A 23,868-nucleotide genomic window follows, 5' to 3' on the forward strand; every position below is an offset into this window, starting at 1 on the left:
GTGTCCCGTCAGTGAAGCTCCAGGTAGTGGAAAGCTCTGAAGAAAGAAAATTATAAATTGCCTATCTAGAGAAGAGCTTCCCAACAGTGTAAATGTAACACCAAGTCAACTAGATGTCCTTGAGTAAGGTCACACACGCATGGTGGCTTTATCTCTTTCTTAATTTTTGTCACAGAAGTTGTACTCCTCAGTTCCTGGCTGCTTCCCAGGCAAGCCTGTGCTATGCACTTTGAAAACTTCTGTGAGCGCCTGTTTGCCTGCTACAAATTTTCGGAACAGTTGTAACTTAAAGCCGTCACTTGAACTACGTAACATTTCACAGCCAGTAGAATAAAAGACAGTTTCCTATATTTCACACCAGAGTTGTAGATGAGATCTGGCTACCTTGCTTAGCTTGTATCCTAAATTCCTGTCACAATCATCCAAACATTTCGAAAATTACTCTGACTAAGCAGTATGCTATGAATAAACAGCATAAAAAAAATGTGCACGCACTTTTCTTTTTCAAACAGTAACGTCAAAAAGATATCTTTCTATCCATACCACATGTTTCTTGCACTCATGCAGGAAGCATGAAATTAGAGGCTATTATGAAAGGCCAGTTATTATTAGAGGCCAGTTATGAAAGCACTTAAATTTCTGCTTTTCTTGTGCTGAAACTGCAATGGCTCAAATGCTCGTTTTGATGTATTTTCTCTCAAGGTGAACTATTGTAGCTCACTGTTTAACCTAAACAAAGGCTGGATCCACAAAAAAACTCAATTTACAGTGCTCTGAAATTTGCACCTTTAGATATGTTTAGATTGTGTTCCAGTCTTACGTTTTTTATGTATCCACAGACATGAATATAGTAGTACAAGCAAATCAACATGCCTGTGCAAGATAAGTGCCCCTTATGTTGCAAATGGCCATCCTGGCTCGAGATTCAACTAAGTTATTAAAGTATTGTTGTTCTTTATTTTACTTCATTAAGACGAGACTTCTGTTCAGAATCACAATCATTAGGAGAGGGTAACTAAAGCAAACTGCAAACTCAAACTTCACTGCACGTATTTGTCATGTCTCATTTTCATCCCAAATAGAGATACACGAAATGTGACATGAACAATTTGACAAAAAAGGAAGAAGGGGAGGGGGGGGGGGGGGTAGTTATTGAGTTACTAAAGATATCTGAAAGACATTTATTGCTATATGCACTAAATCTTTAGATACTTGAGACTATAATGTGACCATTATATGGCATTATACTTGAAAGAAAAATAAAAGTATGTTAGGAGTTATAGAATGAAAAGACACAACACCATGGGGTATCAATTTCCTAGTAAATTTCTATCAAGAAGACCATACATGCAGTGAGTAGGTTAATAGGTCGTGCACCAATGTAAATGCAAGTGCACAGAAGGCATGTACCATATATTGTCAGCAACTATGCAGAACACTGGAGAGAGCTATTCACGCGCACATATGCAGTGTGCTCACAATAAATGTGATTAGACTACTAACAAACTAAGAGAGAGAAAGCATGCAGTATGACCAACACATTCGGTTTTATTTTGGCAGTAATTATGCGTGCACTTGTAGTAGAACAGCAATAGAACAGAGTCAAAGCACCAAGAACTGCAAAGAACAGAGGTTTATAATAAAACAATGGAAGACCAGAAATCCTTTAATATAAAGCAGGTATACAAAAACTGCAGTCCCTGACAAACAGTGGAAGTCTTTTTATAGAGTTATAGCCTGTGTGAAGTGTTACAATTACTTTGTTAACAGAATACCGGGGCACAGCCATGAACAGCAGTGCTGGTGATGGCACCTTGTAGCAGCAACACAGTTGAGCTAAAACCTCCACTTTGTTATACATTTTAATTTCCAAGACAAGAATTAACAGTGAAATGCAAGAATGTTAGTACCACATATACACTGTGGTTGAACATGCTGTCAAAAGTTCCTGAAATCCCGGTAATACAGTAACTGTCTCAAGTGTTCACTATGGTCCACTGTTAAAGGGAACGGCTATTTAGCATTCCACCATTGATTGCAGCTATGAGAAAGACCTGCAGGCTATTTGCATAGATATCAGCATAAAATGTTGTATCAGATGCTTTTTTTTATAAGGTAAAGGAATCCTGCAGTTATACTGGCTGTTCCCTTTAAGAGTTAACCACGCTGCATCACTCTCCTCTAAAAAGCAGGAACAGAATCTCATCGTTTGTGCTGTTACTTCATGAAGCAGTGCCAAATGGTTAGCCCTATATTCTACCTCACAGCACTATATATGCACCGTATTAGACACAGGCAAGCCCCAAGTCTACCCCATGACTGCTTCATGGGCACAAGATAGAAAAGCAGTTCGAAAGTCGTGCAGGAATCCTTTCCGAACAGAGGACAAAACACACAGTGGAGAAAGAGGACAAAAAGTAAGGCTGGTGGTGGAGGTGGTGGCAGTGACTGCCCTGATATGCATGCTGCTGCTACATTGCATCAGCAGTTGTCCTTCCCATAAGGTAACTCACTACTACTGGCATGACGTCTCAATGGACCCTCTTCAAAACTGTAAAGTCAGCTTCCCTGCAAGGTAATATGCCAACGTAATGGTGGCACATCTGGCTTTCAAATCAGTTGGTAGCTGTGCAGCTAGTGCGTTTTATGAGGTGGGAGACACGAATGCAGTTTCTACAGGGGCAACACCTTAACAAGCTCACTGCAGCTTGGGTCACTGCAGTTATTCCTACTGTGCTGTAGCGCAGAGCTATCCTGCAGTGTGCCAGTGACATATTTGCCAGAAATCAAAGGAGAGGCAAAATTCTTGTTGCTTCTGATCTGGCACAGCGTAGTGCCATCTCTCTGCATCCTGAGGAAGTTTCAGAGGGCAACTCCCTGGTGACTCAGAGGTGGGTCACAACGCACCAGAGGAATATCACAAGTGGTCCACCGGTGGGTCATGATGCCCAGGATCGAGACTTCAAAAAGCTCTGCCGCAGTGAACGTGTTACTATACTACTGTAATGTCACATGTATTCTCAATGGTACCTAAATGCTGTCCTTATTGAACCAATCAAGGCATGTGCACGTCAACAAGATAACTGCTGGACAACATAAAAAGTAATAAACAGCAGGAACTGCTCAACGATAATTCAAATTGCCAGAGAGATGATGGTATCAGCTGCATGTGATGCAACTATTCACGCCATGCATGCTAGCACTTAGTACTACTACTACTATGAATAATAATAGTAGTAATTACATTGATATTAATAATTTTACGTCTCAAAGCTGTGCCTGGGAGATGATGCATAATAAGCATCCCAGATCAATTTCAATAACTTCAGCTACAACTCCCTTTCTGCAGTAATTATGACCAAAAATGTTTAGTTATGTTTTTTAGTTTAGTTATGGATTTCCAAAACTGCTAGCTTTAAAGATATCACAAAGCAATAGAAATTCAACTAGATGAAAATATTAAAGCTACAGCCACTTTTGTGTACACAGTCTTTATGCACACTGACTATAAGTTGCCAATGGGAAGAGCTTTCACTACAATCCTAGTAACTTACTGCTGTTTAACTCTAACATCAAAACTGCAACTTATCGTCACCAGAGCTGTGATGGCACATGGCCACAATCTTTCCTTATTTGTACTTCAGTAGGGCAATGTCACACAAATCTGCAATACCACGCAGGCAGGCCTCAACAATGAAGCAGCCACATAGCGCTGAAATTAATGTACTGACATGGTATGGAGCTGCCATACGTGATCAAACCCTCGTCAAACTGAAGGTGTGAGCCTTACATTTATGAGATCCTGAAAAAGCGGGCACGATCATGATGGATGTGCTGCACTCGTCCAAAACAGTTATAGGTAAAATTATGCTGATGTGCTTAGCTTGTCCTTAATAATGGACGGAACTAACACAAGCCAGGAATCTGCGAGTGTTTTTGTATTCCACTTTTATCAGAGTGAAGCTGCTACAGTGGGGCACTGAACCCGTGATGCCGAGCTCAGTCATAAAAACGGTGGTACCACAGCAGGTACTTGGCAATTCAATCTTTGTCATGATGACAACCAGCGCCACCGTGAGGCAAAAGCACACAAAGCAACGAGATTAGCAATTATGGAAAGGGTCTGTGGCAGCTGACTTGCATTAACAGAATTGATTCGTTTGTATTTCCCAATTGATTTCTGGTTATTAGTATGATTACAACTATTACAATTATATTACATAGTGGGCATCAGTTTTAGCTGCAGCAAAACATTACATACTGCTAGGCACCATCCTGTCACTGAGAGAGAGCTACTGACTTGGCAATAAGTAATAGCAGTTATTCCAATAATCTTGATCATCTGCCATTATAGCTACTACAGATAGCGTTCATTGATTGTGTTTGCATATGTGCTGGTTTTTCTGTCGCAACATTGATCACAATGTCTCTTAGACATTGTTACACTTCTTTATATCACATTAGAAACACAATGGTAATTGACTTGCTAATTCTAGGACCAGAAAGCAGCTTCATCAAAAGATCCAAGACGGGGGTTTCATGCCTGCTTAGTAAATGAAGCACCAGTCCTACCGAAATCAAAATTTAATGTGCAACCGAGGCAAGCGAAACAAATGATGTGCTACAGGTCAAATAAAGAAATGTAACAAGAGTGACATGCATACAAAAATTTAAGAGCAATATGGTTAAAGGGGGGGGGGGGGAGAGTAGGGGGGGGGGGCTAGAAGAACACATAAAATGCTTCGAAACAAGAATTTAAGTTGACACTAGAAAAAAAAAAAGAAAGCACACTAAATGTATATAAAGCTCAATGCCTAGAGCCCAAGACTTAAGTGCAGAAGAAACAATTCAACTTAAGAGGAAGCCTTAGCTCGGGCCCAAACTCCGGCGCGGCCTATTCAAATACATGTAAAACGCAAAAAGGATTTTCTGAAATAACCCCTGGAGCGATTTTAATGAAAGTTATTGTATTTGAGACACAAAGTTCAGTTCTAGTGACTGTACGAATCAGAATTTTCATTTAGGGCCTGAATTTTATGAAAAGGACTTTCAAAAATTCGAAAGTTTGAAAAAAAAACAGACACACAAAGTTTGTAAATAAATAGCTCTGTATCAAAAACAGATATCACGGTTCTGTAAATGGCACCCATTAGATCATTCATAGCAGACAAATTCAGTATGTCAATTTATATCTTATGTGAATTTCTTACGTTGTGTACAAGGGTTCTGCAAGAGCTGTATTTCCATATTACTCAATTTTTTTTAGATTCATGTGTGACATATAAATTTTGTCTGCTTTAGATGTACTATCAGATGCAATCCACAAAATTGTGATATAACTTTTGTTTGCTGAGTTAGAGAGTTGTAAACTCGATAGTCTCGTTTGCTGAAAATTTTCTATTTTTGCCAATTTTTAATAAAAAATTGACGACCTAAATCGAAAATTTGAAATGAACAGTCACTAGATCTTAAGTTTTTCTTTTAACTGCAACAAACCTCGGCAAATTTGGTGCAGTGGTTGCCGAGAAAAATGAATTCTCCTTTTACGTGTATTTATATAGGAGCACCCAAGCTAAAGCTCCCTCTTAATCTGATCAGTTAACCCTTCACTGGACAGCAAAGCACTTATTTCAGAACCTGTCTTGTGAATGCATGATAATTACCTGTTGCTATAGGTATCTACAACATCTCACTAACAGATCAGCCAGTTACAATTAAAGTTAGTAGAAGACCTTATAAAAAATCTAGGCAACAAATTTAATTGCAAGAACACAGAGACACCGCAATATGGTATTGAACGTGCTCTACTAAATGCATGCAAATTTCTCCTGATTCAGACCACAAGCTATGTAAGGATTCAGCAGATGATGGCATGAGCCTGTTCAAAATGCAACGATGTGACTGAAAATTACTGGCAGAATCAAGAGTTGCAAAATCAAATGTTGAGCAAACTTTCTCCCAAACAAATGTAACAAAAACCCACAAGGTCATGTAGGTGCAATGGTCCATATCTGTCATCAAGCAGTAATAGTATAAAGAGAAAAACAAAAAACAAAAATTAAGGCAATACTAGTCATCACAGTATAAGCACCCTTTCGTGTGCACTGTGGCAGGGACGTGCTTGCAGCCACAGAAAACCTCCACTTGCACACTGTCAGTAGCCAACTCCAACAAGAAAAAGCAAGTGCTTTTCTTTTGTGCTTTGTTATAGGAATAAGTTATTGCTGTGCTCAAATACAATTGACATGTCTTGTGCCTGGAGCACTTGCAAGTACAGTCGCTAGCAAAAGCTTTGAAGAACATGGCATCTGCAAAAAATGTAAATTTGTTCAAGCACAGCTCCGCAAGGTGGAATTGCTTCAATACAGCACATTGACGAAACAGGCACACATAGGCTGTACCACTTCATTTCAGTTGCCGTGCCCAGGCTGAGACGAAAAAAACTTTTTTTGTTTTCACGGCACCGTTTTTCTTAAAACTGTTGCTTGTGACTGTACCTTTTTTTATGTACAGTTTGATGCAAAGCTGATTCTCAGAACTATGATTAACTACAAGATAAAAGTGGGGACACTTGGAGCGCCCAGTTGAGGTCAACCAGTGGGATCACATTACACTGTTCCTTGCTTTCTAAATTTGGCAAGCTGGTTTCAGACTACCAAAGTGGAAGTCTTCTGCAGTTGCTGTTTGTGAACACCAAAAAGGCCTGAAGAATATATACTCCCTTATTTATGTTCCTTAAAACTAGATACGTACCAAAAAACTTACACGGCTCCTCTAACAAAGGTGATAAAAGCCTGTCTGTTTAAGAAGAAAGAAACAAAGCGCGTACATATGTATACATATACACTAATAATATGTATGCACATGCAACGTTAACTCAGAGTGAATGCAAAGAGATCCAGGATTGTAACTTGTGCACTATTGAATGAAGCCAATAGATATTTGCTGGAAACCACATGCAGCCGAGTGCTCATGCAATGAACCGATTGGTAAGGGTAAGAAGGCTAGCACATCTAAATTCTATGTGGCAACGGCAGCAAAGAAAAAGTATAGAACAGGCGTGTGGACACATTTAGAGCCAGCACATGCACTGCACACACATGGTCAATACAACTTAGCTGACCGCATCTGCAGCTAGGACGTATGCTAGAGCACAGCAGCTAGCTTAGTGCTCGTCTGCATATTGTCTTTTACCCATTCCTTGTATTTAAAGAATAATGAACTGAACTGAACTAACACAGCATGCTAAAATTTGAGTGCAACGAGTTACTAGTGCGAGTGATATTCCCAAAAAGTGCAAGAGGCAATACTAAGTCTGCAGAACCTTTTCTGTTTATTGCCAATGGCTTACCTTGTTTCTCAAGTGTGTGACGTCTATGCCTATCCAGAGAGCTCACAAACAAAGTGTGTTCTCGCACGCTTCTGCAATGTTATTATGCTCACTTAAGAAACTTTTGCAATGTCCGATGTTGTTTAATAGTGTAATGACTGGCACTTGGTTCAAAGAAGGCCCACTAAATGGAATAATGTGCGATGTGTATATGTTGCGAGCCCTGTATTGGAGATCAGTTTAAGGTGCTTTTTAGTAATTGTCATCTTTTAACTAGTGATGGTAGCTAGATGTGGCACTGCAGCTAGAATGTGCATCACTAGAATGTGAAAGGATTGAATCTTTTGTTCCTGTTTTGATTGTTTACTTCACTTCAATGCAATTGTCAGCCCAGTGTAGTAACATGAGCGCCATTTTTCTCTTGTATGTCGAGCTTTTTGTGCTGGTTCAAACGTTCCGAAGATGTATTGACTAGACCAATATTCAACCCTTTAGCAGCGGTAGTGCTGGTGAAATTTAACAACTCAGGAGACGCCTGCTGAAGGATGATGCGAGTAGAAATATTGAGTCTTCAAAGGTCTCAAAAGCTTAAAGGAGTAGATAGCATAGCAATGTGCCTCAGCTGGTATGCGTTGGCACATCTTGGGGACATGCAGCTGGAATAGTGAAAGTTCTAAGCCCGAATGTCGCCTCTCCTTAGTGACTGTCCACTCAACATGCACTTCTGGGTGGGTGTTATTGTAAATACAAACTACAGCAATTTCTAGATGCAATAATAGCAAGTGTACTCCACAGTATATGCTAGGCGTAGAGGAGTAAGTGAAAAGGTGAAAGGTGTGGACAGAGAGCAGGTTTAGCCACATATAGAGTACATGTCCTGCAGTTCCAGCAGCAGAAAGGAAGGAAAAGATGGGCAGCGCGGATGAGCGGCTGCCATCGGAGCTGTGTGAGCCTTCTGAGCTGCGTCTATAACTGCCACCACCAGTCTTACCAGTTGGGGCTGAGGAGAAGAAGAGGGAGTTTTGCTGGGGCTCGCCATTGAAGTAGCCCCCACCTGACTCGACCATGGGCGAGATGTCGTCATGAATCGCTGTGAGGTTGAGATCAGACAGCTTCTTGGGTTCGTATGGCTCGCGATCACGCCCTGCTGCCTCAGCTTTCCTGCATAAGAGAGAGAGAGAGCAGAGAATAGGAATTGATGCACTGCTGCCGAAATGAGGAGAGTTCAGTTTTGACACGCAGAGAGAAGTGATTAAGGAATTTTTACACAGCAAAGCGACACCTATAGGCTACGAGGGTCAATGTAACAGAAAACAGTTCATCTGGCAGCCTGAGGCATTCTGACAAACACACATACACATTTCAGCACAGGAATGGCTGTGCATTTTGTATATGCAGAAAGGCATGCTATAGGGGCACACAAAATAAGTTCATGTTACAATTGCATACTGTGGAGGCTTTCCTGATATGCAAAATAAAGAAATCCTGTGGTTGTATTGGAAATGATATTATAAAGTAAAAGTAATACATTTTTGCAGCGGATGCAACATATAAAATACATGTCTCATTTTACCAACCTACACTGTCTTGCTCCCATCTTTTCACAAGTTTGCACTGCGCTGAGCGAAGTCGTAAACTGCTGGTCTCCTCAGCAGTGCTGGTGAGCTATACAACAAGCAGGAAAGGCTTCACTGAAGCAAAACTTACTGTTCGAGCAACCGTTCAGTAAGCCCCTGGAGCACTTCCGCACACTGCTGATGATATTCACAGAAGGCTTCAGCAAGGGCATGAAGCTGAGAGATTTGCTCGACCTGCGTGAATATGAAATAAAAGAGTTGCTTTACATTCTAAATTTCTATCATTCAAACAATAACATTTCTTTTTGCCAAAATCCTGGCAAAATGCAACTCTACAAGGGCTGTTCAAGGTTTACAAGTGCTTACTTTTACTATTAAAATTAAACCTGCTACACAATAGAAACTAATGATATCTTTGACTGGTCGCTGCAGAGTGTTGCAGCATCGATACAAATCTGTGAAAAACAGCAGCCAAGCTGTACTTCAGGAATACAAGATCTGAAGGTAATAATTGGGCATCATTAGCACAAACATAATGGAAATGGGTTAGTCCCATAATAAAGCTTAGTTGCTGCCTTACTCAATCTTTGCTGCATGTAAGGCAACAACTTACACACTACAAATGCTTGGAGCTCTATCAGGCTTGCCTTGTGCATGTTTTCGTACTGCCACTATCATTTTGGCAGCTCCGATTCCCCTTGAGGTAGAAGGAACCAGTTTTCAGTCACAGGCAGCACAGCACTGATTTTCTAAATTGGATGAGTGCGTGTGCACTGTTAATTCATTACTGCATCCCACACTGCATCTAGACAGCTGGATCAACATTCTTTCTTTAGAAATATGATTGTACACCGCTGTTCCACAACTGCCGACACACAGATCATCACCATGGTAGCTGGAACAGCTCTGCATGCATGCAATGCTCTGCGTCGTGAGGGGGATACTGAAGGAGGATAATTTTACGTTGCCAAACATTATATAGTGCTGCTCCTACTCATTTATCTAGAAAAATTTCAGTCAACCTTGAATTACTCCAGTAGCATTCACCACTGTAGCACAATGAAACACTATTAGGCAAATACAGTCAATCTCTGACATAACAAAGTTGTGCTTGCAGCGACAAACTTCATTAAATTGCAAATTTAATTAATTCGAGGTTTTAAGGTTATAAACAACTTCACAAATTTCCAGAGCATTCCTGGTGGATAGTAACTCGTTATTAAGCACTTATAAACAAATTGCAAGAAAGTCGGGCCATAATAGTGCAGATTGCGCTGAGAGCCATGCATTGACGTGGCTCACAGCGTTCGAGATTTGGGTGTGTTGCGTAGCGCGTCTCCAGATATCTTGGACGCCACGGCTGACCGTGCTTATTGCCCACAGCCGGCACCCACAAATTAAAAACAATACTTTAAGAAGATATGCATATTCATCCTGAGCAAGAAAAGAAAAATGTCACAGACAGCTACACAAAGTAAGGTTTGTATTTTTATCGGTGTCACGCGCACTCAGGCAAACATTATGAACTCGCTATCACGACGCAAGCGAGCGCTTTGCACCATGTACCGGAAACTTGAGACTATGCAACTGCCAACACCAGAAGCATGGAAACACAATGTGCATCAAGGCACGAAACGTCTCGGCTTGTACTTTGCACTTGCCACGGAGAGATGATCTCCAAGGTACGGCGCATGCCCTGCGCATGGACGCACGCGCACGTGCTAGGAGGAGAAGGTAGATAAGCACGCGTTCAATCCCTCCTTATTACCCTTGTGCAGAAGGAATCATCAGCTCTTGTGCTTCTCCAAGCGCTGCGGGCTACCACGTGCCTTGCAGCATCTGCAAGTTGTTTACCAACGCGACAAATGGCACAGCGGTGTTTTATACGTACGGCTTGCCGGTGCATGCGCTTTGACGGCGTTTTTTTCAGCTCAACCTTTTCATGCAGAAGGACGCTTCAAATATCTTCTGCCTTGGTAGACATTTGTATAGTTTCTTGCTTGATTTACTAGCCATACAGGTACAAAGTACACAGTTAATATGGCCGAAAACTTTGCTAAATCGAAACCATGTTATGAAATTACTTAGTTAAATGGCAAAAAAATATATAGTTTTCAATGCAACTAAGATCGGGAAATGAAAATAGTTAGATACATCGTGCATTTCGTTAAATTGAAGTTCGTTTTATTGAAGTATGACTGTATTCAAATTTTTATTGTATATAAAGAAATCCACTGCCCTGGAAACTGACTCCCACATTGCAGCAAGCATTCTGCATCAGCTGAGTTATAAAGAAGAGGCCCAAAGACTTTCGTTATCATTTCTGCTACATTTGAAGCTATAAGCCTCCATGAGCAAAGCGTAATGTCTTTTTACCCTGTCAAATATCATCATGATGAACTTCCTTTTGCAACAAACAACTCTTTCTGCTGTGTTAGACGTTGATCTCGTCAGCTCTCTGTCCACACCTTGAAACCCTTTGCTCCTCCTTGTAAAGAAGTAGTGCAGTAGGGTCGTCTTACTGTTCCATCACTTTCAAAGATACCACTTGCAGTGCATATTCACTGGATAAGCCAGCAGACAGGATGGCCGTCACTCCAATCAGATGCTGCGCAGGATCGTATGTCACCCAGAAATTAGATTATCCCCGACAGTGAAAGAGCAAGAATATGACCCCAAGCCTCGCTGCTTCTCATGCAAAACAAGCGATATTGGCAACATTTTTGCACATTCTATCACTCATTCCACAAATTTTCCACACACATTAGATGGTTACAGCTTTGTTTTAGGCACAAACTTGATGTGCAGCTCCCAGTGGCCATTTATTTCCAGATGGACCCTAAATATAGCTATCTATCATATAGAAAGGCACGGGCACGGGAAAGCAAGCTTGTGAATGAACGTTTAGGTTTTGTACTGGACACAGAGATGAAAAATCCATAGTTCTGGTATATACAATTGCATAGCTGATGACTGGGTGGCTTTGTTTGAAATGCCTTTCAGGCTGGGCTTCTTAGACCATGGTACCCGGAGAAGCAACGCACTTCTTTATTCGATTACTCTGTGAGAAAGTTTCAGAGTTAGGACCATTTGGGCTAGATGGTGCATACTTGAATTAGGAAGGAACAGCGCCAAGACGATCATGAGAGAGAGCAGCGCTTGTACTGTGTTGTTCTCCCTCTCGTGATCGCCTTAGTTGGCACTGTTCCTTCCTAATTTCACAGTTAGAATTGGCGATGTCCCAAGTTCCTGGCTATCTTTGTGGGAGACAGGTTCTTGATTAGAAATGGGTAACATCCTCGGATATAAGCCCATATGGCTTGCAAGCAGCTTTAAACTTGCCCACACAAAAGCAACAGTGATGTCCCACTTACATCATTTTGTAAAAGATTAAACATTCCCAGGGACGCCAAGTTGAAAGACTCTTCAAATTTGTCCTCGGCAAGCTTGATCTCATCTTCTGTCAAGTGGCCACCTGCAGACAACAGAAAGTAAACCAATGCTGCAAATGTGTGCACTGAGTACCTTCTTTTTATATTTTTTTGTAAAACAGGTGCATTTTAATAAATACTGTTCAGAACTCCTACACCTGTTTAAATATCAGTGGTGAGATTTGTAGCCATGAAAACCAGATGCCAGCATACTAAAGGAACCAAAAATGCTCTCTGTCATTAAAAGAACTTGTCAGAGCTTTCACCCTATAATTTCCCCATGCACATAGACCAAATTGGTATACCTTTCAGTTGTTTTCGCTTTTTGCAGTCATAGTCCAGACGTCGACCCTGCAATTTCTTGCGATGATGCTGCAAAACAACAACAGGCACCAAGAATGTGTCACTACAATATAGACACAAACAGCAATCCAAGACGAAATGCCCTGTAGCAAAATGTATATCATGGCTGATGATGCACAATGCAACATGCTGACAGGGTTAGACATGCCTGCAAGAAACATACACCGAATAGTGTAGTACAGACACAGCTAGAGAGCTTAGAAAGCCAATGGGGAAGCATACTCCCACAAAAAAGACAAAACAATTCATCTTGTTGCATTTATAACCAAAAACTTTAATGCACAACTTCGAGCGACACATGAAAATAGCTGGGGACAAATTTTGGAACAATCACTTTCCATCATACTTTCATGTGGCAAGGTTCCTAGTATGATTTTCAACTGAAGTGAAGGGTATCTCTTGACCATACAGTGCCTCTGCTGCTGACTCTATCAGTGCCCTCAATTTCCTATTCTATTGATGCAGTTCATGACATGACATGATGCACTCAACGCCAGACTCTGTGGATGCACTCGATAGTGGCATAGTTATGAGAATGATGCTGACAGAAGTGTGTCTGCCCACAGTAATTACGAAGTTGCTTCAGAAGTAGCACATACTGTGCTGAAAGCAGTATACATGAAAGTGAGTGTTTCAAAATGCTGTTCCAGCATCCATATGTGTATATCACAGTGAGAAGAAATGGGGCACATCAAGATGTAAAATTGCATTTCTGGATTAGGGCTGTTTGCAGATCATTAAGACTCACCAAAACATCCTTAAGGTCCTTGTTCTGTAGTTGGGTAAGGGGCTCAAGAAAGTTCTGTTTCACATTGTCTTCCAGGGCATATTTGATGTCGGCCAGCTGCTTGAGTGCCTCTCCAGCTTCGATGAGGCTCTGACCTGAACAGGACGTTAGAGGCCACAACGAGAAGGCAAATCACAATGTCACAATTAAGCGTGACTGTGCTCTCAAGCTCTGCGTGTAAGGCAACAACAGGAACGTGTTCACAGCTTAGTGAATTCTTGTCACAAGTGTCACTGAATGTGAATAGGCCACCCTCTAAGCTTAAAAAGACAGCCTGCATTCCTGCATGTGCCGGTGCGTGTGACATATTGGTATGATTTCGACACAGATGCAGAATTTTTCTCCAACAGCATGACTACTAAGCAGCCCATCAATGATCCTTGTGATTATTCCAAAGTGGTTGCATGAAAACAGTACACGTTTCCAACCATTTGTTTAATATTTACATGCCACTCGCCATAATTGCTGTTACCTTATCAATAAATTTAGCGTCACTACTTGGTTTTTATGCTACAGGTGATGCTCAAAGAAGTTTGTTTTAGTTCGACATAAACAAGAACCTCGTGTTTGCCACTTCATTCTTTCACATCTGTGTGTTTGCCCACAATGTAAGCGTAAATCACAACTTGCCGATAAGCACACCCTGATATTTTAATGTAAGTGTATAGTGCTGCACAGGGGTGCAGCCAGGAGGGGATCGGGTGAGGGGGTGAGGGAGGGGGTGGGGCACTCGTCCTCCGGTTAAGTGCATACCCCCACCCAAAAAACATTCCTGGCTACACCACTGGTGCTGCACATCCCCTGCTACTATAGAATTGCAGAAATTGTAAGTTCAGCATGCTAAAACTTTCATGCTGAAAACAGAAGGGCCCTACACAACAGTGTTGGTAGCTTAGTTACAAAGTCACCAGATTTAACGAGTCTTTAGCCACCTCAATAACAACTTTGCTTTCTTGGAGCCTTAGTGACTTTCTTAACGTAGTAAATAGTCAGTAAATGTTGCTACTTCTAAAGACATATAGAAGAACTTATTAGTGAGCCATCTGGTTACATCAGAGCCGGTATTCTAGGACAAAACAAAATCTCGAGATGCGATACTGTTCTAAGAAATCAGGCTTTCTTCCCTTTGCACATTCTGACTGTTAACTTGTCACTACATGAGGTAATCTGCTTAAAGAATAGTAAGGAAGACGTGTAGGAACAATTAAAAAAGGCCAAATTCCGAGCCAGTCACCATCTTCACCTAGCGATTTCTTTCTATAAATGAAACATTTTGGGCTGTGACCAGGCAACTTTGTTAATAAAAAGAAAAAGTTACCAACACTGCCACTCAATGAAACAAGACAGTGCATTGTACTGGTTATTGTTACTTAGACTATGAGCGACAATGCCATACTGACCAAAGGGGCTTTCCTCGCCCAAGTCAGTGCCATACTTGGTCATGGATTCTCCGAGCACTCCCTCCGGCTGAGGATATGCATGAGTTTTTCCCGGGCCTCGGAGTTTCGTGCTTACCATCAGCTTTGCTCGGGATGCTGCAAGAAAGTTTACTATGAAGAGAGCGCAAAGAACTGAGCACCGTCAGAAAGAGTGCCACACAAGTACCCTTGCCATCTGCAGTGGCACCAATGAACAATTTTAATCGCATTTTACAGGGCCTTTGGGGGTGTTGTGAAATGAATACACAAAAATATAATGCAATAGAATTAGTAAGCACCCTGCATATCCGTGCTTTTAATAGCTCTACAATTAGCACTTCTGTAGCTTGGTGCCACCTCTACAATAGGTGAATTCCCCTTTCTGACGACCCATTGCATCACTCACACAGGTTGATGCATGCAGCAGATATTTACACTTTTTCCACCTAAAGCTTCCTTATATGACTAAGCATTAAGTGGTCCATGAAAAAGAGGTTTCCTAGGTGCATCAGTACATCCATGTTTTTTGTTTGTTTGTTTTTTGTTTTAATCAAGTAAGCTCCTTATCAATTCTGCGTAATTTAAGAATGTAGAAAAGACAAGGAGTTATTGGAATGCATATGGAACTTTTCAATGGGGTATCTGTTGCTAAAAACAAACTTCAACATGTACTTCTACATCTTTACGTAGTGCCTTGCATCCCAAAGGTTTGTTTGTTACAGTGTGGCCAGCACACACAGCTTGGAGTGATAGCTCAGCTTCAGCTCTCCTCACTTGCACTTAACGACTTGCTGCAACCACAAATAAAACGTTTGGAAAGTAATACAGAGGCACGTGCTAAACAAATGAACAGATTCTTTATTACGTCTTAGACAGTGAATATGAAAATCAGCCCATTAATATATTTTAAAAGGGTAGCGTAACACTGTAATGATAGAATAACTACCTGGATTTGGCTGGAGGTATTCTTTTGTCTTTACAATCAGCTCTTCCACTAACTCGCTGGTCAAGTCTATTTTCTGGAGAAAGAAAAATAAAAAATATATGCGGGCAAGAAAAGCCAGTTGATGTTATTGCGGCAACACATCGACACAGCATGCAATACTTAATTGAAAAGTTGCGAAAAAAAAAAGTGCATCCGTATGCTCACCCTCTCCATTTCCATGTACTCGTCCGTGAATTTGGTACCCTCCGCTCCACCAATCTTTTCGCTGACATACTGCAATGTAAGCACATGAAAAGTCCAACATAAGAGGCAGTTGGCAGAAAAAAGAAAAATGGAAAGGAAGACTACCGGCAAAAATATCAAAAATTGGCACTGAAGTAGATCCTTGATGACTCTGTTAAGAGCAGTAGCACTTCTCTTGCCTTTTGCAACAATGTGTTCTTATGGCTTGTAGCTATGACTTGGCACTGTGATTACTTTCTTGCTATGGCAACCTTACACGTAGCTCAAAGCCATTGGGGAAGCAGCTTCCACTGTTAATGGTAGCATGGAGGTTTTGCTTCTAAGGCCGTTTGTAATTTTTTTTTTCATGGCATTACATTACACAGCGTACCTGTACTGTATAGCATTCGCTTATAGTTACCTAGACGTAGCATAGTCACATTTTTTACAAGATGTAGATGCACATTTAGTTCTGCCAAACTTACTTTTGCATCTAATTACTTGAGAGTCTATGTGGTAACCACAAAGATAAGGTTGAAAGAAACATGCTTGCACTTCACACAGGTACATAAAGCAACTACTACAAAGGTTATGCAATGTGTGTATTTTTTGTGGCACTGTGATGAAAAATTATAACTACTGCTGCAAGAGAAATAAATGTGATAAACACGTGTATGAATACTGAATAAAATGGAATTGATTAGCCAAAGTTAGTGCGAGTTAAACATGATAGTTAAAATAAACACACCTAGTTCCAGCGCAAGGACAAGAATTGTGCTATCTGCCACAGGTGATTTTTAAAAATTCCATAAAACTTAAAAATGACCACCCTGTATACCTGTGTGTATATACATATTATATATATATATATATATATATATATATATATATATATATATATATATATATATATATATATATATATATATATATATAACCATGGACCGCACTACCATGTCTCTAAGCTCTTCTATCCCCTCTCTACTTGTATCGCATGAATGGCTTCCCACACTTCACAAACTTTTTTCCACTGTGACTTTCCTATTGCTAAGCATTAAAATACATACAAAATGCAGATGTTCCTTGTAAAGAAATTTTCCCTTTAAATGCCACTTTGCGGCAATGCTTAGCGTGTTTCCGTGAAGCCACATTCGAAGGCAGAATTCGTAGACCCCAAATGCAGTCTGCACTGTGGTGAATACGTGCCGCGCTTCATAGAGCAGCCAGTGAAAGCGGTGGTGACTGAACATGCACAAGTTCTCTCTGAACCTGGCTGTCGGCACAAACTCATGCCGCGTCATTTTTATTATTGATCTGGGCATTTTCTCTTTCTCTTTCCTTTTTTTTTTAATTTAACACAATTTCAAATAAATAGCAACAAAGGTTTAACTGGCATTCTGTAATCACATGACTGCAGCTTTAGCTTGTGCAAGAATATTACATCCTATTAAAAGAACAAGCTAAACATCCTTGTTAATACGAAGGAGTCATATATAAGCAGAACCTTTTGTTGGGCTAATTGGTGCATGTTACTGAAGGACTAAAGCGCCAAACAGACTACACAAGAAGAGACACGGACAAGTCATATATACTTGCTCTAGCACTGAGAACTTATATGTGTAGCAAATCCCAAACACACAAACACATTTTGATGTGAAAAAAGGAAAAAAGAAAGAAATGAAAGAAAACATAGCATTTGCTGGGATCAAATCACAGTCTTTTCTATTACGGGCTAGGAAGAGTCTCAGTCATTTAGTGATTTGAAAGAAAGAAAGAGAAAGAAAGAAAGTGCTACTTTGTCTTACTAGGCCAGAAGTTGTTCTCGGCAGGCTGAATTAAACATGGCATCAAATAAGTTCTTTCGTGATTGAAAATAATGCCACTAAAATTAACCTTTAGTATCTGAACAAAACAGTGGTCTCAACAGCGAACAAGACAATTACCTCTTCTGCTATGAAATATGCCCAGTATCACAGGTGGCAGTTTTGTATTCTGTGCTTCATGCGTTATTTGAGACAAGGGTCGGATGAATTCAAACGACAGTTTAGAACTTGAACACCTGACAACCCGTGTCAAAAGACTTCGCACATTTGTGCAGACTTTTATCCGTGTGTGAATGAAAAAAAAATTCACCTACAATCACGATACTCCCTATGCGAAATTTGAGCGCAGTTCTATATGTGTTTTCATTTCGCAATTTAGTGGCAGGCAAGGACAATCTACATGTTGCAAATACAGCGAAGCATCACAAAACAAGGAACACTTGAACACAACGATAGTGGTGAGCAGAGTCAGCGATCGTCAAAAATCTTATCTGTGGGTCAAGTGCGTCGGCTTCCAGAAAGTACTTCACAATTTGTGTCACGCATACAATCAGATTACAAAAAGGTATGGTGACAACAGCCGGGGGATAGAATTACTGATAACATTAAAAAAACTTCTGATACATGCAAGTGTGCCGTGCATCGAAGGATAACGTTTAACATTTGTTAGCCGATTAAACGCACTGACTGAAGAAGGACAAAGATGTGAACAGACGACGCACGATACTCTGGCACCATCTCGTAGTGATCGTCCCTGAACACATCTCGCACGGCACCACGGTGCGTGGCACCAGACGGCACTATGCTTTTCTCTGCTGTGCTCGTTCACTCGGTTACGCTGCCGCCGCTCACCGCAGGAACGGTCCATTGTAGAGAAAGTAATTCAACAAGAGGGGACACTCGGCAAAAATTGGCACTAGGAAACACATCACGCCTAATGTTAATCCCGTCAGTTAGTTGACGCGAGCATCGGAAAAAAAAAAGAAGGTGAAATGAACATCATCATCATCAGCCTATTTTATGACCACTGCAGGACGAAGGCCTCTCCCTGTGACCTCCAATTACCCCTAGACAAAGTTTTATTTTTTTTAATTCTTTCCCGTTAAAATTATAAAAGCTTTGCATATAAATGAATTCATACTTTGCGATTTATTTTTTTGTGTCACCTAGCAACAAACTAGCGGCACGCCAGACATACCACCGAAACGAGCGAGGCCAGCTGTGCATGTGAAGTTCGCCTCTTCGGCGACCTGTTTCATTTGGATGTAGCCTGTTTGTTGGGCTCCCGGCGTATTCTTGCATTCCTTGTGCACTTCAATATGGCGCGACTTCACTCTTGGACTACGGCAAGGTCAGAAATTTTGTGTGACAGTCTGCGACGCATTTCAAGCAATTTAGGCTTTTAGGGAATGGAACCTAGACTTGCAACGCAGTTAGCGAAAAACAGCTCAGCCGTCCTGGCATAGCTAATTTTAGTTAATGACTCATACTGAGAGATGTTTGCAACGCTTTCTGTGAGCCCCAACATTATTTTAACTTTTTTCGGTAGTTTTTGGGCACACTCGCCGCACCCGGCTTTGTGACGCAGTTAGTTTCGCGTGTACTGAATCTTAATGGGACAAGTTATGGCACTTTCTCTGACCCCCAACATTATTGTGACTAATTTCGTTACTTTTTGGGGTACCTTTGAAGCACAGTGGCTGTGCTCGGCATTGTGACGCAGTTAGCGAAAAACAGCTCGGCCATGTGACGCAGTTAGTTTCGTGTGTACTGAATCTTACTGGGACAAGTATTGGTGCTTTCTCTGACTCCGAACATTATTGTAATTAATTTCCTTACCTTTTGGGATACTATTCAGGGACGCTCGCCACGACTGGTTTTGTGACGCAGTTTCGCATGTACTGAATCTTGCTGGGACAGATCCGTGACACATTATCTGACACCCAACATTATTGTAATTTTGTTACTTACTTTTCGGGATACTTTTGAGTTACGCTCACCGTGCCTGGCGTTGTGAGACAGTTAGCGAAAAGCAGTTCGGTCGTGGTGAGAAAGTAAGTGTGGCGTCTACAGAATCCCAGTGGAACAAGTTTATAACGCTTCTTGCGGCCCCGCAACAACATATACTTTCTTTCGTTACTCATGCTTGCGAAAACACGACGAGTGATTGCGAGGAGTGATAACACTGGAGTGTGTTGCTTGCACCGGCAGAACGCGCAAACAATAACGCTGAAGAGCTGAAAAACCAATAACTTGAAAATTCTGTCTCCTCAACAACTAAAAACAGGTTCTGCACCCACGCATTGATCTTGAGTGCGAGTAGAAGGAATTCTGCCAGCGTCTAGCATCGTCTGGCTGAGAGCCCGTGTTGTGGCCACTTCTGTGTATGTAGCTTACCATAGAGCCGGCTAAGGCCAAGTTGTTTTGGAAACGCGCAGTCACCTATCTGTTTGTTCTCCTAAAGTGCAGAAAGTAATGACCAGGAATGGGGAATGTTTGCAAATGAGATGTTTTCATATTTTATAGTATTATTTGGGATTAGTATTTTCTACACCATGTGTACACAGAAGCGAATTGATTTGGTTTGTAATGCCACCCATTCACCACTTTCGCACGCTTCGCCTCTACATGCAGCATTTCTATAAGGTCTAAAAACCAAAATAACACATGCTTGTAATTTTTTCAGCTGATGCCGCCCGCCGGAGCTTCGTACGAGAACTACTGCTGCTTACCTGGAGCCACAACACTGGATGAATGCACAAAAAGCCCGGAACCAGCATTTATATAAAGCAAAATAAACAGTTCCTCATTTACAAGGCGTCTTGCATCTACTTTATGAAATTGCAAGTGGCACAGATTCGATGGCGGCTTGAAAAGATAATTCGCAATCATTTGTACAATATAAAACGATTATGTACTATGAATGCGCGCGATTGAGCAGCAGAAGCAAAAAAGAAAAAAATGCAGCACCGATTAGCGTGGCCAGTGCAACGCGTGCTAGCTATCATTCAAAACGCGCACGCCCAAAACCGAAACCGGAAGATGTTAATCCCATCTGCTTGGTGCACTACAGTCAATTCCTGTCTTTCTCTATAGGGCCATTAACAGCTGCTCTATAAAAGGAGTCAGTACTTCATGGAATGCATGTTTCACGTGCGCTCTACGACTTCACCGCTTCAAAGGAGCTGGCAGCATGTAGCGCAGCCTCCAATAGACATGCAACAAAGGGAATGCAGGGCACATCAGTCTCACCTGATTGGCTTTGTTGATCTGTTTCTTGAGCCCTGCGAATGCCATAGCTTCAGAGTTGCCACGAGATGGCTGTCACCGCACGTCCACTGCCCCAGTTCACCGAATCCCCGCCACTTTCTGGAGCAAAGCAGGATCGAGAAAAAGAAAAGGAATACAGTGAAATCTCATTTATACAATTCTGCATAATACATTTCTTTTCTTTTTCCCGGCCAACGTCCCATAGGAGCAATGTATTTTCATACGGTTACTATGATTGCATTTTCACATGAAATTGGATAATACTATTGCAGAAGTGCACTCTTACTGGTATTTCCAAAGCTCATAGCTCCATATTCCAGTGTACTAGCTTAACATTCCAACGTTGTCACGAACGTGTTTAGCCCCAGGCACACTAGAGGGAAAATGGTAGGTGACCCTAATCTTTGACTTAGGGGTCTCTCTCACTCGCACCACGGCATTGGTATTTGCGAACATTTTTTCCTGGGCAAGATATGCGGGCGATGAGCAAGGGAGTGCGAAGAGGAAGTGCAGTGCGTGCCACCTGACGAGGTGTAGCCCCCTAGCTAGCGGCGCACAAAGCGCACCTTAAGCGCCCTCTCTGGTGCTGACGTCATAGCATGTAACGAGAGCGCTCACGCAGCTGTTACAAGCAAGCGACCGAGTGACCGAGCAGGTGAGTGACGGGAGAGGACAAACGAGAAAGGAGGGAGTGAAGACGCATCCGCTCTGCTAGGCAGATGTTCAGTCTATGCCAGGCAACTGTTTTCCATTTAATTAGCCAGTTAAATATCATGTCAGCTTCTTGTGTGTGATGTCATTACTACCACTTTCTACTTCCCGGTTTCCAGGAATTTCGCCAAAGTCATGCTCACGCGGCGGGTTTCTAAAGTCTACGATTATGTGCTTTGGTGTGCGGTAATCTAATTAATCTAATTTCTAATTAATTCTAATTATTACATACACTTCAGTAACTCAACTTGTAAATAAACTTATGCTCTGATATATCTATAACGCTGCGCAAGAAACAAGAGTGTCACTTGATGCTCGTGCCACTAATAATGCACATGGCATGCTGCCAACAGTAAAAGGATGCTGAGGCAGTGCGGCCACACCAAATGGAAGTGCGCTGCTGCTCGGCTGAGTGAGGGAATGGCAGCTTCTTCTTTTAACTTCCAGAACTTACAAACACTGAAAAGAAGAAAGTTCAGCACAAACTGATGAGCTATTTCAAAGTTGCTAAATAAGAGTGCGTTCGCTGCAGTTCGTGTGGCGTCGAGTGATGGTGCTCCGCATAACGTTATGCGAAGCAGTATCACTCGACTCCACATGAACCTTTGCTACTGAGTTTATTACCGAGTACGCCTATTTTTATACTTTTTGGAGCTTGCTTTGGATAATGCGATTTTTGGATGATACATCTTATTTTCCAGTTCCCCTGAAGATTGTATCAACAAGACTCAACTGTACATTGAAAGGACACAAAAGACAACACATTAAATCAGTTTAGACTGATGACGCATTCTTTGAAAAACTATCTTCGTTAACTTCGCAGTAAGAGGTTGCTTATTCAAATAGAAAACGAAAGCTAAACTTAGCTTTGTCTTTTTTTTCATGCTGAAACCCCAAGCTGACATGTCAGAGTGAAGTCGGGGATTTTAACGTATATATTCATATTAGGGCATTTAGGGCATATTAAATGTCCTTGAAACTTGCTAAGTTCACACTCTGAGAATGCAGTAAATACAACACAATGACAATACAATGCAGTCCATCTTTTCGCACCAAAACTACAGCACCACTACATCAGCATGACATCACAAATTCAATGCACTATCACGCTAAATATTAGGAACATAGTGTACACCCATCTGTTCTTTCAATAACAAAAACAACAAGTGTCACTGTCTTAAGACGAGATGCTACCAGTAATCAGAACGGTGTTCAGGGATTTTGTGTGTGCGTGCACATAGGCTAGGCACTGCCATGCTGCTATGCGCACAGGCACTGCATTGCAGTGCCTACATAATAATAATAATAATAATAATAATAATAATAATAATAATAATAATAATAAAAAGAAACTACGGACTCTTGTGTTGCAACTCACATTGAGCACGATAGTACTTATTTTGACATATTCTGTCTTAGCACATGAAAAGTTCGCAAAACTTTCCATGTTGGCTCTTTGGTTCATTTAGAATGCAACAAATTTCTTCTTTATTAATAAAAAATAAGTTAACTAGACAAGAAGAGACGCTGTCAAAGTACATGACGTCACGGCCAGTTCATACGGAAACTTCAAAGAGGCGTTGCCACACGTCTTTGCGTGTTTTCTGGCTCGCCAAGCATCTGCTTACGATAAAAGTGAGCTTTTTCGGTATTTTAGAAACATAATTTAGTAATACAGGTTAACTTGTCCTTCTAGTGTCCTTTAATTATACAACTCTAGTGCTTCTTTAAAGGGACACCAATGTCCCATAAAGTTGCATATAAGCCAAGTCAAATATCGATTAGAAGTTGCCTTTCGTATTGTGTCTCCCTGTAGGACATACGCTCGATGCTAAAAGCATCACCTATGAGGTTTAAGTGGTGCTGTCATCGGCAGTTAGTGGTGCTAGACGAAATTAGTTAACAGCCTCAATAGATAACCTGCATCTGCTTCGTTGAATGAGTAAATGCTCGGTCGCACTGAGCATATATTGCTGCTCAACGAAGTGTA

The 23,868-nt window shown here is 41.3% G+C and overlaps 1 protein-coding gene across 9 annotated transcripts in view; it reads right to left on the bottom strand.

The window, feature by feature from the left end:
- Positions 1–23,868, bottom strand: part of EndoA (SH3 domain containing GRB2 like, endophilin-A) — a 115,505-nt gene that overhangs the window by 13,179 nt on the left and 78,458 nt on the right. For 4 of the 9 annotated variants that reach the window (XM_050188236.3, XM_050188240.3, XM_050188238.3 and 1 more), the window contains exons 3-11: positions 21,150–21,266; positions 16,057–16,125; positions 15,853–15,925; positions 14,889–15,023; positions 13,450–13,583; positions 12,644–12,710; positions 12,282–12,382; positions 9,038–9,141; positions 8,322–8,491 (exon numbers count right to left, since the gene is read on the bottom strand). In XM_050188236.3, coding sequence (XP_050044193.1) covers positions 8,322–8,491; positions 9,038–9,141; positions 12,282–12,382; positions 12,644–12,710; positions 13,450–13,583; positions 14,889–15,023; positions 15,853–15,925; positions 16,057–16,125; positions 21,150–21,194 — 898 coding nt within the window. In that variant the 5' untranslated portion in view covers positions 21,195–21,266. Of the gene's footprint in view, positions 1–1,526; positions 6,309–6,356; positions 6,799–8,321; positions 8,492–9,037; positions 9,142–12,281; positions 12,383–12,643; positions 12,711–13,449; positions 13,584–14,888; positions 15,024–15,852; positions 15,926–16,056; positions 16,126–21,149; positions 21,267–23,868 lie in introns of those variants that run through there. The other 5 variants (XM_050188241.3, XM_050188237.3, XM_055076686.2 and 2 more) reach the window with 4 other exon arrangements.

This window comes from Dermacentor andersoni, chromosome 2 (genome assembly GCF_023375885.2).
Source record: "Dermacentor andersoni chromosome 2, qqDerAnde1_hic_scaffold, whole genome shotgun sequence".
Taxonomy (NCBI): Eukaryota; Metazoa; Arthropoda; class Arachnida; order Ixodida; family Ixodidae; genus Dermacentor; species Dermacentor andersoni.